The 15361-nt window shown below is 32.0% G+C and overlaps 2 protein-coding genes across 34 annotated transcripts in view; one reads left to right on the top strand and one right to left on the bottom strand.

The window, feature by feature from the left end:
• Nucleotides 1-5954, top strand: part of LOC145313990 (ubiquitin-conjugating enzyme E2 N) — a 257338-nt gene extending 251384 nt beyond the window's left edge. The window contains exons 6-13 of one of the 33 annotated variants that reach the window (XM_080153668.1): nucleotides 286-331; nucleotides 1050-1170; nucleotides 1840-2052; nucleotides 2465-2600; nucleotides 3254-3340; nucleotides 4525-4620; nucleotides 4963-5299; nucleotides 5612-5954. In XM_080153668.1, coding sequence (XP_080009794.1) covers nucleotides 286-331; nucleotides 1050-1170; nucleotides 1840-2052; nucleotides 2465-2600; nucleotides 3254-3340; nucleotides 4525-4561 — 640 coding nt within the window. In that variant the 3' untranslated portion in view covers nucleotides 4562-4620; nucleotides 4963-5299; nucleotides 5612-5954. Of the gene's footprint in view, nucleotides 1-285; nucleotides 332-1049; nucleotides 1171-1839; nucleotides 2053-2464; nucleotides 2601-3253; nucleotides 3341-4524; nucleotides 5300-5611 lie in introns of all 33 variants that reach the window. The other 32 variants (XM_080153669.1, XM_080153665.1, XM_080153667.1 and 29 more) reach the window with 32 other exon arrangements.
• Nucleotides 5955-8559: 2605 nt separating this feature from the next.
• LOC145313995 (uncharacterized) lies at nucleotides 8560-14081 on the bottom strand. Its single transcript, XM_080153715.1, has 6 exons — nucleotides 13798-14081; nucleotides 13251-13324; nucleotides 12350-12411; nucleotides 10542-10616; nucleotides 9896-10029; nucleotides 8560-9310 (listed from the first exon to the last, which is right to left on the bottom strand). The coding sequence occupies exons 1-6, from the start codon at nucleotides 13830-13832 to the stop codon at nucleotides 9283-9285; spliced, it is 408 nt and encodes a 135-aa protein (XP_080009841.1). The 5' UTR covers nucleotides 13833-14081; the 3' UTR covers nucleotides 8560-9282.
• Between the last annotated feature and the right edge of the window lie 1280 nt (nucleotides 14082-15361).

Consider the following 15361-nt stretch of genomic DNA (forward strand, 5'->3'; position numbering starts at 1 on the left):
TTCTTTTTCAATGCATGCACACTGGAGATACTGGTTTGTAAATTGTAATTATTGAAGTGATGTCGAAGTTTAATGAAGAAAAAAAATTGAAATAAATCATAGTAAGCAAATACTCTAGAATTAACTATTTCAAACAAGAGTTAGAAAAAGATTTGATTTAAAATTCGTAATCGTAACACCTATCATTAGGAAGGTTTTTAATGGATTTTTCTTTATGATGTAACAATCTATTTTAGAATAAGTAACACATAGAATATTAGGTCTGTATGCATATTTTAATTTTAGTGGAAAATCACGAGGATTTGGTTTCGTTTACTTCAAAAATATTGAGGTAAAACTTTTTAATATCATAAAAAATTTTTTTAATTAAAGTTTTTAAAAGTAGGTAAATTAATGCTACAATGCCTAATATTAGAAATCGAACCAATCACACATCCCTTTTCAACATAATAGCATAGTTGTAGCCATGAAATTGAAGAGACCTAACAACTATGTTAAGTAAGATACCTTAATCTTACATAAGTCTTACACAAAATAACAACTAAGAGGGGGGGGGGGGAGTTTTGACACATTTGCGTAAACCTGGTACCTAGGCTTTATCTTTGGACTGAGAGGATAGGTTATTAGAGATAAAATCATTCTTATATTTTTTTTAATTTACAGGTCAACTTACAAAACAAAATATGCATCTTTTTTAATATTATTCACATATTTGAAGAAAAATGCATATTTTGTTTTATAAGTTGATTTGTAACTTTAAAATTTTTTTTTTTTTTCATTTTTACCTGTACAGAGATCACCTGGAGGCCTGCAGCTCCGGAACCTGGAGGTCTATCCAAAAAATCTTAAAACTTCGTGAAATTCATCAGAAAAGAATGATTTTATCTTTAATAACCTATCCTCTCAGCCCAAAGATAAAGCCTAGGTACCAGGTTTACGGAAATGTGTCAACTTCCCCCCCCCCCCTTATTCTCCTACTCCAACTTTTTAAAGCCTAATTTTCATAAAAAAAAGATTTTTTATCTCGCATTAACCTAATATTGTGATAGGATGCCTCAAAAGCCCGTGCTGAGATGAACGGTAAAGATTTCCAGGGCAATACAATTCGTGTGGACTATTCCATCACCAAAGAAGCACACAAACCCACGCCTGGTGTTTACTTTCATCATGGTAAATACATTTACAGTGTGGCTTCCAAACCGGTCAATACATACGCTGGATTAGATCCGGTTCTAAGCAGGGTGGGGGAAAACCCAGGGTTTTTTTAAAAAGCCCAGCCCAACCCAACCCAAAAACCCTTTTTTTATGGGGGTTTTATTGGTTTTTTTTAAATAACCCTGGGTGGTTTTTTTTGGTTGGGTTTTTTGTATGCCCACCCTGGTTCTAAGCCATACTAAATAAATCATAAATAGCATCGTATTATAGACAAATTTCCACGAATGTTAATATAAAATTCATGAAATTAATACCTAGCAGTTTTAATCTTATATTTTTACATTTTATTATTCGCGGTGAGCTGTAATACGATGCGATAAATAACATTTCAGTTTTAATAGTTTTTAAGATTTTTCCTTCAAATGTTTCCCAGGAGGGATAATTACAATAGCATAATAATATTGTAGGTACCTATGCTAATATTTGAATAACAGCTAATTTTAGTTCATAAATCTTGTTTTACAACCGAAAAAATTGGATGTAAAATTTTGCTTGTGCTTGGAATTAACGTACCTAGTGAATATTTTGTTTAATAGATATAGTAGATACCTATATATATAGTTTTTTAATGTTTCTTTAATTTGTAAGAAATATGTTCTAAACGAAAGACTATTTTTTTTATAGGTAAAGCTTATAAGCCTGGTGAACGTTCCGCCGGCAGTGGTAGACGATCCCCCGGAGGCTATCCGCCACCACGCCGTAACTCCTACCGTGAAAGGTCCCCGCCTCCCCCACCCAGAGACTACTATGCCCGTGATTATTATGAGAGAGACTCCTATTACAGGGAGAGGGATCATTATTACAGAGATAGAAGGGAAGAGGATCGTTATTACACAGGTATTATCTTTTTTTTAAATGATAAACTGTACTGTTTTTTATTTTCGTTCTGGAATTTGTGCCACTGTTTTAACTACCTACTTTTTAAAGGAAGGGAAATATGATTGGAGATTCGGGAAAATAAAATAGTTTTTATATTAAAATCGATTTAGAAATACAAAAAAAATCATTTATAGCTTTCTTTCTATAAACAGGTATTAAAAAAATCAATCTAAAAAAATGTCAAATTTTACTTTAATCCGTTAATAGGTATTTTGTTCATTTATGAATATTAGACGATTTGCTTGAAGAAATGGACAATTATACAAAGTTCTGTGTCAATTTTAGCCTTCTAAATTTTTTTTCATGGGATCTCTTATGAAATCCATTCTTTCTTTGTTTATGAAAATTATTATTTGAATTTTTTTGCTAGCAGATCGGTACAGAGAGGACAGATACCGTGAGGACAGGTATGATGACAGATACGAGCGGGCACCCCCCGGCCCACCCCAAAGGGATTATTACAGAGACAGCAGGGGTGGCTATCCCCCAGCCCCACCTCCACCAAGGTAGGTTCCTTACAAGCAATTATACGATAACTTTTTATCTCTTTTTTATACAGGAAAATAAGAGGAAGGGGAAATAGTACCATTCTTGTCTAAATCATATTTTTATTATAGGTATCATTAGAATTTTTTAACTTCAAATTATGTGTGTAGACCAATAGTGGTAATGTGGTTTTAAAAAAATTGCTGATTTTAACCGTTTTCTTATTTTTTTAACTGGGTAGGTAGTATCTAACATACTAAAGAATTTGTTTAATTTGTCATCTTTGAGATTATATCTTAATGTTCGTTTATTAAATATATTTGACAATTCACGGATTTTACCTTTTTTGGAATAAGTTGCTACACCTGTAGAGGCCCCTAAGGGCATGCAAGATGTTTTATTCTCAATCTATTGAAAGATCAGCTGTTTACCTACCAAAAATATCCGTTAGGCGGCGCTTCATATTTATTTTTATTTTTGGTGATTTCTCTTGTTTGGATGGTGGACCCTCCCCCCAATAACAGCTATAAACCTTTCCAGAACTAATGAGAAGCTACATTGTAAAGGAGAATCATATCGGGTTAGACAGAAAGATACCTTTACTTTACCATAAGGATGGGGGTGGGGGTTATGGAAAATATATACCCTTGAAAAGTAAAATGTAATATTTCAGGTATGATTCTCGTGACAGATATTATGACCGCCGGGGTTCTCCATCACCTAGACCTTCTTCTTCGAAACGCCATGCCAGGCAGGAGTTCAAGGATGATAAAATATAATTGTAGAATAGTTACATATATCCTTTTATGTAAGGTTGTAAGGTTTTGTCTGAAGCTTAAGATCTCAATAACTACTGAACCGATTGAGTTCTCCTTTTTAAGTAAGCTTGACATAGCTCTTGTAATTGATTTAGACAGTCTATTTTCAGACTTAGGTCTTCAAATGGTTTTAAGCTGCATTTCTAGATCTTCGAATACTGAGCCCATAGAGACTAGGATCGTAGCCACTAGTTTCTGTTAATAACTAAAAAAATTGAGCAAATTAGTTAACCTCGTATTTTAAAGAGCATAAGAGAAAAGTATAATTCCCTTATATAAATTTTTATGTTCTTAAGAACACTACAGACAGGCTGAAAAGCATTAGCGAAGTGAGCTGTACAGTAGATATTCATTGGTCAGGAGATTCTTCCTTCACCAATACTTAGCCGTCTACCTATAATAGAAGCCGAGTAAATAAAATTTTTCTACAGAATTCAAATAATCTTTAGAGGATTCCGACATGCCTTAGAAAAGTGAAACTTCACAAAAAAATTACAGTCGTTTGTATTAAACTAGCGGCTTCGCCCCTAGCCTCTAGGGGCTTTGCCCTAAGAGATGATAAAAAAAGTTAAGAATAAATTCGAAAAAAAAATAAGGACCAAGGAATTCTCCCGCAAAAAAAAAGGACCAAGGATATCTCCTACAAAAAAAAAATTGGGGGGGAATTTTTGTTTTTGGGGGGTTGGGGGTGTCCCACCCCCCAAGAAAATAGCCTAAAACCACCACAGGACCAGTAGGTATATTCTCTGAAGAGTAGAGCCCATTCGGTTCAGCGGTTACCGAGATCTTAAGCTTCAGACGGACATACAGACATCGTTCTACTTTGTATTATAGATAGCATCATAAACATAGCTGACAGACGGACGGACAGTCGGAATTATAGAGTAGCTTACTATAAGCTGTATCCATTTATTTATTGAATTCGAAAAAATATTTAGTAATTTTGGCTAATATTTCATGATTTTTAAAGACGACCTTTTTATCTGCTCCCCCCCCCCCGCCCCCACCAATTATTTTTGAATTTTGTTTCTTGTTGGCTATACCTTATCGCTGGCTCACTACTAACTTCACGCCTCTAATTTAGCATTTAACAAAACTATGATCTTATCCCTGAATCCATGATTAGCAGGCGTTCCCGTACACCAGATAGAAGAAGATATTAAACCTCTAACTGCTGTGCGTGTGACACAAAAACCAAAAGCAACTCGAATTACGTGACAAAGTAAGGGGATAGGATTTTTGATTCTAAAATCGTGGATTAGAAACGGACAGACAAAGTTTTAAAAACAAAATTAAAGCATTAGTAAGGAAGAAAATCGCATTATATTATAGACTTCTTTCTACGGATATAAAAATGTACATTTAGAAGATTAAGGTTTTAATATTATGATTGTAAATTTTTATACTCGTAGAAAACTGGACATAATATGATACATGATTTTTCAGTATGGCTTAGAACCGGTTCTAATCCAGCGAATATTAATCGGTTTCGAAGCCATACTGGAAAAATAATTTTAAAATTAATTAAAACTTTGTATATCCTGTTCTACTACTTGTAAACAAGAATTAAAGATCTGTCCCTGAAAAGAAGAACGAATCAGCTTTTTGAAAGTTGAAATATTCTGAATTTAAAAGAAACAATCCAAAATACAAAGAACAACTAAAGTGAAAGACAAAAAACAAAACAAATTTTCAAGTGAGACCTAAGTATAATATGACAAATTACTAACCTATACAAAAAATGTTTTTCAATATTACTTATGAATATCATTTACTCCAAAAAATCTCCCAATCTAAGCAAAAAAATGTTCAAATATTTTCTGAAACCCAAAAGAATACAACAAAGTTTTCCATATTTGTCAAATTATGAAATTATTTAAATGCTATGTCTTCTTTAAAAGGTAACAATATTTTTTATGTTTTTTTCTTCTCCGTTTTTTTCAAATTTTTTACATTCAGCTACCTACCTATACAATTACAAAAGAAATTTTTAATAAATATCACTTTTATTGTAATTTTAAAAACTTTTTTCTTGCCCTTTGTATGACTTATTTTTACTAACAATGCTTTTTTGTAAATTACGATAGCTCTTCAAAATTTTTCTTTCTTCTAGCTCTTTCACCTTTTTTGGCATTATTCATACTTTTCTTTTATCCACAAAAAAGAATTTTCTGATGAAAAAAAGCTACAATCTCTTTTGTTCTTTTTTTAAGTACCATATTTTAACTAAAAGTTATTATTAAAAATCTCGAAATATACCTACTGAAAGTTTTTATTAGATAATTTTTCTTTAAATGAAAAAATCTGTGCAATAAGATATTTTTTTTTAAATTTTGCATCTATGAAAGACTTTCAGAATCATACATATATTGTACAATTAATATTATATGAACTTAATCTTTATTTCAATGTTTAGATAGTTTTTCTGATTCTGAATTCCAAATTCAAATCTGGAAACCCGAATCAATGGCAAAAAAAGAATTTGTATATTGAATGAAAAAAAAATAAGAAACATGACCGTTGAATTTTTCCAAATAAAAGTTACATTATTTTCAACCTCTTTTGTTCATAGTTTGAAACCAAATGAAATGGGAATGAATCTAAGAAATAATTATGATTTTTTTATGGTAAAGTATGAAAAGAAATGTTTGGAACGAAATTGGGAATCTGAAACCCTAAAATTGTTACACTTAGATTATCCAATTCTTTCAAATGAGCATACACTTGGACATTCAAAATGTGAAACTTTTTGGCCTTCTACACTACAGGGTTAGACCAAAAAAGATTTGTCTTGTCTTTTAATTTTTAGTAAAGTTTTCAAGAAGTGAGTTTTAAAACAAAGATTACTTACTACCTATACCAAAAAGTAACTAGACGGACATGTAACTAGATTTCAATTTAATGGGGGATATGTGGATTTGCCACAAAGGAATCACTAAACAACAGGATTGAAATTTCCCAGGCCATGGAGGTATAAAGTGCAAATTGTTTAATTCGGTAAACTTATCAAATAAAAAATGATCGAAAAAATGCTGTTTTGGCGTTGATTAGGTACTGTTTCTTCAGTTCTCATATCTATTGAATCATAAATCAACAAATATGTACCAAAGCAAAATGATTTACTTAAACGATTGTAACAAGTGCAGGGGAATGCGGATCCTTTTGATTTTTGGTGCAGATCCGGCTTCAGCAAAATATGACAGCTCCGGCTCCGCATCCCTGATTGTAACTCTAAAACTATAGAATACTTAAAGCAGTGTTTGTCCGTCCAGATGAAGCTTTAGATGTTGCTTGATTGTACTCTGCTTTTTAGGGAATATTCTGGGTTTACCATGTTATGGATTCTTAAATTCGTTTTATTATTGTGTATCCACAATATAACTTACTTTACCAGTCCGTTGGTTTGACTTTCCTTGATATTTTGCTAAATTTCGTTTACACTTGTTCTCTATTTATTGATGCTGTCATCCTTCGCTTGTCGTCTTCGGCCGAGATATATTTACACTCTTCGCTTTATTTAGGTTCTTTATCCTTAGAATTTTCAAATAACTATAAATAGCCAAAGAAAAAATAAAGTATTTGGGGATATGGCAAGTTATCCTTTAAAAGAATTAGTTCCACAGTACAGAGTAATTTTTACCTATTTTATTTTAACTTTTTTGGCAGTTGAAATTGTTATTTTCTTTGCTGATTATTATAACAGTATTTGCCATTGATGATGAATATTAACAAAAAATGGCTTCGAAATCGATTAATATCCGCTAGATTAGAACTGGTTCCCAGCCATACTGAAAAATCATAAAATAAATACCAGTTCTTGTAGTCCGGACCCTCAGCTTTTCTGGCTCAACAACTTGCGGGACTTTTATATAATTTTGATAAGTTGGTTCTTTAAGTTGAGTGTCCAAACGTTTCAATGAATAATTGTAATCTACGGAAGGGATAATTTTGATTCTTATCATTGGTGATGTACTTCAGTTTATCGTGTATTGTCTTCCCTTTAGATCCAGGGAGGGAGGGAATGGAGGGAACATTTAACTGTTTATTACACTAGTCCCAAAAGTTTTATAATAATGTTTTATTTTTCTTTGGCGAAACAATTTTGGGGACTTTTATTGAATTTTAATTTGTTGGTTCATTAAGTTGAGTGCACAAACGTTTCAACCAATAATTGTAATTTTCAATTGGGGTAATTTGGATTTTCATCATTAGGGATGTACTTCAATAGATCGGAGATTGCATTGTCTTATCCCTTTAGATCCTAGTCTATTATTTGCTTTTATGGATAAATGTTCCAATCTGTGTGTGTTTGAATGGGTGAATGATGAAACTCTGCTTGTATTGAGAGGGATTAACTAAGATATCCTGCCAGCAAACCAGAAACATTTAATACAAAATCAAACCCAACAGAAAATCTTTAAAAGATCCATGAAAAGAAATACAATGAGTACGTTAAGTATCTTTAGCACAGGTAAATTTAACATTTTTATATTTCTTTGAATTTATACCTTTAAAAGAATAAATAACTTTAAATTAAAATAAGTTTTTTTTTATTTTTTTTATACCTTAAAATTGTCGAAAATGTTTAAACGTTCCTTTCTTAATTACGTTGTACATTGTTTAGAATCGGTTTTCATTTAGTTGAAATGATTAAGTAAGGGTTGCTAATCCGGAATCCGTTAGAGTTTTGGACAATCTTGGAATCCGAATCCGGAATCCGTTATTTTAATTTCGGATTCTTAATTGTTAGGACAAAATTAGCGTCTTGAGTTTTTTTGGTCCAAATATTTTACAGTAGCTTTTCATGCTTATTTTAGGTTAGGTTGAGTAAGGGTTAGGAAATGGCCGCTGTAGGGTCAAAAAATAGAAGAAAAGCTACTGTGAAAATAAGAAAAAAAACGCAGCTTTAGATCTTCCCAGTACCAAGTAAAATTTAATCCCTTAGTTTATTTTTAAAAGAGCCTTTTAAATATTGCTAGAATTTGGAATTCACGGATTATTCCGTTTTCTTGGCAAATTTTAGTAAGAATCCGAATCCGGTCCAAAAATTGGACGGATTGCCAACCCAAGATTAAGTATTTATTTCGGTTCTCTCACTATGATGACGAAATAAAGGTTAAATTATTAAATTCAATGTAAGTTTTTAAGTGAAAGTAATAAATAGCTGGTTCCAAAATTTATTAATAATTCACTATACTATAAAGAAACAAAGTCTTCATTGGCTAAAATTATAACTTTAATAGCAATCACATAATATATTTTTAATACACCACATTATAAATACAAAATTATCAATATTTTAAACTTTTAACTAGGTATATTATACTGCATAAATTGATTTTAATTCATTGTCATAGAATTTTTAAGATATTTAAGCTAGTTAAAATTAAAATGGAAAGAAATATTAGGTATTTTAAATAGCTTAAATACGTTGTAACAAAACAAGATTCATGAAGGAATTTTAATATTAGAACAATAACCTCATCAACCAAAACTAGCATTGTATATTATAATACTAAAATACCTTCACGCTTTATAAATTTCAGCCTCAATAGAAAGGTAGAAAATAGCTTTTTTTCGCCTCATTGCTATTTTATACCATTACATTATATAATAAAATTTGATGTAGAAATATACATATTTTTAAGCAAAAAATAATGTAAACTTGCATTCTTCAGATATTCAAAAAAATATTTTTTTAAGTTTTAAAGCCATTGTTATTTTTTTGTAAGCGTTTAGGCATATTCGATGAAAATGGTGATTTTTTTTGGATTAATATTTAGAAATATTTTTGTTTTGTTATGATTTGAAATGAATTTTTGGTGGATTTTTTCGGTCAGCACCCTGGGTAGTGATTTTTCGTTGTCATGTTGTTTTAGTAAACTTATCTAACTCGGCCAATATCAACCATCCTATAATAAACATTCATCGCATCATATACAGCTTTCCGCGGATGTTAAGATAAAAAATCATATTATTAAAACCAGCTTTGTTATCCCTTCGGCTAATAAAACTCATTTTTTATCATAATTTTGATTTTGTGGTAAATTGTCTGTAATATAAAACTATACATGATCTTTCAGTATGACTGATAACCGGTTCTAATCCAGCGGTTATTAATCGGATTCGAAGCCAAACTGGAAAGACAAAGCTGATAAGAAATTTTTTTTTTTGAGTTAAATCTTTCATTTTGGTCATCCCCCTAACTATCCTAATCATCATATTGTAAAAAAAAGTATACCCTCAGATGACTTTAAATCTTATGGTTTGTAGTTCTAATTATTATAATCAAGCCCCCCCCCCCCCCCCCACCTTTTATTTTTAAAGTCAATTGAAAATGAGTAGTGCCTTAACCCTGGGGGACTACCCTAAAATGATAATTGAAAAAGTACCCCTCCTTTTTTCTAAAAATTTAAAACAATGGGAGGGGAGGGGGTTTACGAGGCACTTGGAGTGAAACCGTCAATAGACATCTAAAAATTCTCTGGAGAACTTACCAGGGAACCTTGGAGCAGACATATGTCATCCTCTCCTTGGAGAATGTACAGAACAGCATGGGTTTCTCCTCCAGAATATCATCAATATTGTGCTTCACCTCCTCTGCACTTGTCTCCAGTGGCATGTAGGCTTTCTACCAAGAAAATACAAGATTTAAGTCATCAATTTTTGTAACTTAAATAAGTTTGTTGAAGAATTATAAGCACCGATGCTTCTCTTGATCTAACTTTGTCCATCTGTCTGTCCAGTTGAAAAATGTGTGCTTTATTTGGCTGCTTAACATGTGAATAGTTGATTTTAAGTAACTAGTAGGTATGCTATCAATGGAATTATCGTAACTTGGATCTAACACCAGATTATCATGTACTCTAATAATGTAAAGCAAATAGGTGGCTAAAATAATGATTTAATACCCCATCTCCTACCCTCCTACTGGATGGACTAACTTACCAATAAATGATGTCCATGATAGCAATTTAATTTGAAGACAATTTTTCCCATGTTATAATATCCACATATATTGTATATCCAGTATGCTATCCAATGAACATCACTAAGAATTATATGGTCTGTCATTATCTGTTGGACAACAATGTTAAAGGGAATTTGTTTTTCTCAGCTGCTATAAAAGTTAGACCGTCCTACCTCAGGTAAATCAGGAACAAAACTGGTTCTCATCAATTTCTCCATGATATGGTCCTGCCTTTTCTGTTCCAGCTCCTACAATAAATTAATATCTTTAACATTAACATGCTGATGATCACAAGAAAGTCTTTTGACAAGTCAAGATTTTACTTTTATAAAATCTATGTATAAGTTATACCTATAAGGAAGTTGGCCATTTTTAGGAAACTTATGTACATAGTGGTATATCACTAGATATTTAAAGTTTAAATGAACTCTCCCAAAATGAGACCAATACTAGTACAATGAATAAACAAATTTAATGGGTAAGCAAGAGTACATATTTAGGATAAAAAAGGCAATATTTTCTTCTATGTTTCATCTATTTATTATTATTAATTATTTTGATTTGATTTCTTCAAGTTAAGCTTTAGTTGGGAAATTCCATTATCACAAAAAAATTTGCTTTCATATTTAGGAATCAAATCATATGCAACAAAAAACTGAAAACAAATATCTTAATAAGCAAGTCTCAGCAGAGAATCGTGTCTGATTGATCATCTAGACTTATAAATCTATTGACATATTTTATTTATAGGGTAGATGCTTTACAAAAATATAAGGAAATAGTATAAGTTAGCATTATGTGCATAAAAAGTTTTTAAAGTTAAGATTGAACTAAGATTAAAATATTTCCAACTCAAACAGAACTGTGTTAAAAAGTTTAAGTGAAACCGCTATTCATTCATTTATAGTAGGTGTATGTTTTGTATTTATGAACTTTTTTGCAGTGAAGCTTCTTTATGGTTATAATGTTTACTACATAGTTGAAAATGGGATTTACTTGGCTGCTAACAGGAATAGATGGCTTACTTTTTTGTAACGATTTAATTGACTAGTGAGAATAAACTTCTTTGTCCGTCTGTCTATCTACAATATATGCCTTCAATAACCCATTTTTTTTGTCTTTTGAGCATTACTACTTATATGTGTTATGCTTCTTGTAGAACTAAGAATTCAGTATTAATAAACATAATTTAAATTCAAATCCACTCTAAATATATCATTTGTTCAGTTAGTAATCAATTTGAAATGTACTTAATTAAAAATACTTATAAGTGAGCAATTATAACTAAAGGTTTAATCTTAAAAAATTAAAATTTATTTCAATGTTTAATCTATTAATTGAGAATTACAACCCACATGTGAAGTCACATGCTATGCATTGTGGGATCAATTTTAATTTTCCATTGCCTTAACAGTTTAAATACAGTAAATTGGAAATTAGTATAATATTTTCTAATTCATTTTTTTATTGAATTCAAGTATTTAAGCCAATGACGATTATTCGAGTAAAGATATTTATTTATTAGACAATTTAAAGATTGAATTTTAGTGCTCCAGCATCCTCTAGTAAAATAAATTTTCATTATTACAATTTTACAATCACTCTAATGAGATCCACTGGAAATAAGAACCATATCGGTTCAGTGGTTACCTAGATCCTTTGCTACACACATACAGACTGAAAGACATTTTGAAACATCCAAACAAAGAACAGTTACGTTAGTTCTGGTACCCCTAGATTAAGACAGCCCAAAATATAAATCTTATATCCATTGTCTCGTCCCTAAATTCTTGGTGATTAAGGCAGGTGTCCTACTTTAAATCACCAAAACTAAGAAAACTACACATCAGCATTATATATCTTTGTGATACCATTGGATTTACAGTCTACCTTTAGTTCTGTGAGCTGGAACCAAATGAATTTTTCTAATTTCAAAGATATTCCATATTATCTGGCAATTTACAAGATTTTAGTAAGTTACCTGGAGTCTAAGGGATGGGTCACTTCTGCCAAATCTTGTTGTGTAATAACCAGCGGCACGTCCTGATAAAAAAGAATACATTTTCTCTCAATAATGATTAAATTCTGAAAAACTTTCTGAATGCTGCGGTATCTATTGAGTAGTTTTATTAAATAATGCTCAATCATACACAATAATCCGTCAAACTTAAAGGAGTTTCTGTCAACTTAAGATATTCTGTGAATACACTTTTTAACCAATAATGTTGTCGGATAGTTCCCAAGGCATTAGTGTAATTAGTTTTAGAGGAACTAATTCTAGGCTTTCTATATTTATTACCAAAATTAATTCATTATTGATTGTTAGTGTAGTTTAGACTTTAGTAAAGCATTTTCTATTCAAATTAATTTTCATATATTTGCCAACAATGTGGATCCGGAGCCGCTTCTTTTCGCCAAAGTAGAAAAGCAGCCGCTTATTCATTCTATTACTGACCAGTAGAGCAGCTACTACTTATCTAAGAAATGTTTGTAAGTATTTATAATGGAGTCACTAAACAAGATATTCTTGGCTGCTTTAAAAGATAATTTTATGATTATTAAATCTTTCTTTCATCATAAATAAGATCCAGTAGACATCAAGATCCTTAGTTGCAGACAGACATATGTTACCTTTATACACACACGCGGTTGTACCCCTAACATCTAAGGACTCGAAGAAGCAAAATGGGACTAGAATAATATATTAAAACCATCCGAAGACTTAAATCTGAAAATAGAATGGCCTAAAACCATCACAGGTGCTATGTGAAGCGGCCTAAACAAAAAGTTCTCATTCATTTCAGTAGTTCATGAGATTTTAAGTTTCATACAAAAAAAACCTTACTACTTTACATAGTAAGATAAGGATACTAAATGCTTACGGTATTTTCCAGAAATGTTGTTTTCTCTTTTTGACTCACAGTTAACAGCTAATGCAAGGGCTAACACCACAAAACTAAAAAACAACAAGGATGATAATATTCTTAAAAGCTCAACAATAAGCCGGACTAACGAACATTGACAATTGAAAAGTAACAAACCATTCAGTTATTCTGATTAAATTTTTTCCATAATTATTTGAATACAGGAAGTATTGCATATTTGGGACAAACCTACATTATAGAGATATAGAGTAGTATCTCTTATACCTAAAGTTTTGCCTAATCGTTATTGGAATCGAGGAAAAAGAATAGGTAATAAGGTATGTAAAATTAAATATATAGCTATTAAATCAACACAACATGCTCCTGGTACGCTCTTTAAACAGTACCTTACTTTTACAGGAATCATCATGTTTAAAATCGATAGGACTAAACTAACATGCCGAAATTAACAGTAAGAACTATTCATTACGGACTGACCTACTTTAAAGGTTTTTAAATTATGTTAAGTTTTTTTGAACCAATATATTAGTGTTGAATATCTCACCATATATGAAAGTAAGACTTGGGGGAAGCGAGCATGATTTGTTGGGGACTGTCATTCACTTTCTAGCACACCTCTATTTATACAGATCCATCCACCTTCCAGAGAAATACGTACGGACCATTAGAGAGGCCGGGTTTGGGGGATTTTTTAAAGAGTATCACACAACACAGAGAGAGAGGGAACAATGGACAGTTTATTACGCTAGTACCCAAAGTTTTCTTATTCGTTGGCCAAACAATTTTAAGGAATTTTGATTAGTTGAGTGTTCAAACGTTTCAACGGTCCTACCCCAAACGTAAGAGTCCCAAACGTCAGAGTGGACAAACGCAAGAGTCCCAAACGCAAGAGTCCCAAACGTCAGAGTGGGACAAACGTCAGAGTGGGACAAACGTCAGAGTGGACATTGCTTAAGTAAAACATCAGAGTCTATGCTATTTTAATTATATGACAAAAAATAGACAGTTAGGCCCCCTAGCCTGCCTAGCCGCGGGCGCTCGGCCCCCTAGCCTATAACCTAACCTAACCTAATCATAAAGAAAATGACTCTGGCTGCAGCACTCAGCACCCTGGCCTACCTAGCCGCAGCGCTCGGCCCCCTAGCCTGCCTAGCCGCGGGCGCTCGGCCCCCTAGCCTATAACCTAACCTAACCTAATCATAAAGAAAATGACTCTGGCTGCAGCACTCAGCACCCTGGCCTACCTAGCCGCAGCGCTTTAATGATTATAAAATCGAGACTCATACGTTTTACTTATAAAATGTCCACTCTGACGTTTGTCCCAAAAATCCTGCGTTTGTCCACTCTGACGTTTGTCCCACTCTGACGTTTGTCCCACTCTGACGTTTGGGACTCTTGCGTTTGTCCACTCTGATGTTTTTCCACTCTGACGTTTGGGACTCTTACGTTTGTCGTGGAACCGTTTCAACCACTAATTTTAATGTACATAAGTGGTAATTTTTTGTGTCATCATCGGGAATGTACATCGATTTATCAGCCATTGTCTTAATCCTTTAATTTACCAGTCTTATATCATTATGATTTTGTGTTTTATCATTGGGGATGTACATCAATTTATCGACAATTGTCTTATCCTTTTAGATACCCGGAATATACTAGTCTTAAATCATTAATATCTTAATGCTCTAACATGAAAAAAAAATTAAAGAAACCAGCTTATGAAGAGGAATTATAAGTAAGCATTGACTATTTGAGGGGAGGTGATACAGAGCTATGGTGCTAATTCATTTAAGATAAATTTAAACTAAGAAATAAATAGCTAATTCTTAAATCTTTTTGCTAGTTCGTAAAGTTTTTTTGTCTGAAGCATAAGATCTCAATAACTACTGAGCCGATTGGGATATCTTTTAAGGCAATCTTTCCGTAGGTTGTGATTGTTTTAGACTAATTTTTTTCAGATTTTTATCTTTGTATGATTTTAAGATATTTTTCTGACCCTTTAAATACACAGAGGTGTATCTGCTAATACTATAATATAGAGTAGTAAGTTTTTTTGTCTGAAGCTTAAGATCTTAGCAATTGCTGTTCTGTATGGGTTATACTTTTTA

The sequence above is a fragment of the Acartia tonsa genome, chromosome 3 (genome assembly GCF_053477335.1).
Source record: "Acartia tonsa isolate MP-2025a chromosome 3, ASM5347733v1, whole genome shotgun sequence".
Taxonomy (NCBI): Eukaryota; Metazoa; Arthropoda; class Copepoda; order Calanoida; family Acartiidae; genus Acartia; species Acartia tonsa.

Bases quoted from the DNA above. Each gene is read 5' to 3' on its own strand.
- LOC145313995 (XM_080153715.1), bottom strand. From the start codon at position 13,832: ATGCTCGCTTCCCCCAAGTCTTACTTTCATATATG. The intron at 13,325-13,797 runs GTGAGATATTCA...GTTGTTTTTTAG, and splicing joins AAGTCTTACTTTCATATATG to TTTTGTGGTGTTAGCCCTTG. The intron at 9,311-9,895 runs GTAAGTTCTCCA...TGTTTATTATAG, and splicing joins GTCTGCTCCAAGGTTCCCTG to GATGGTTGATATTGGCCGAG.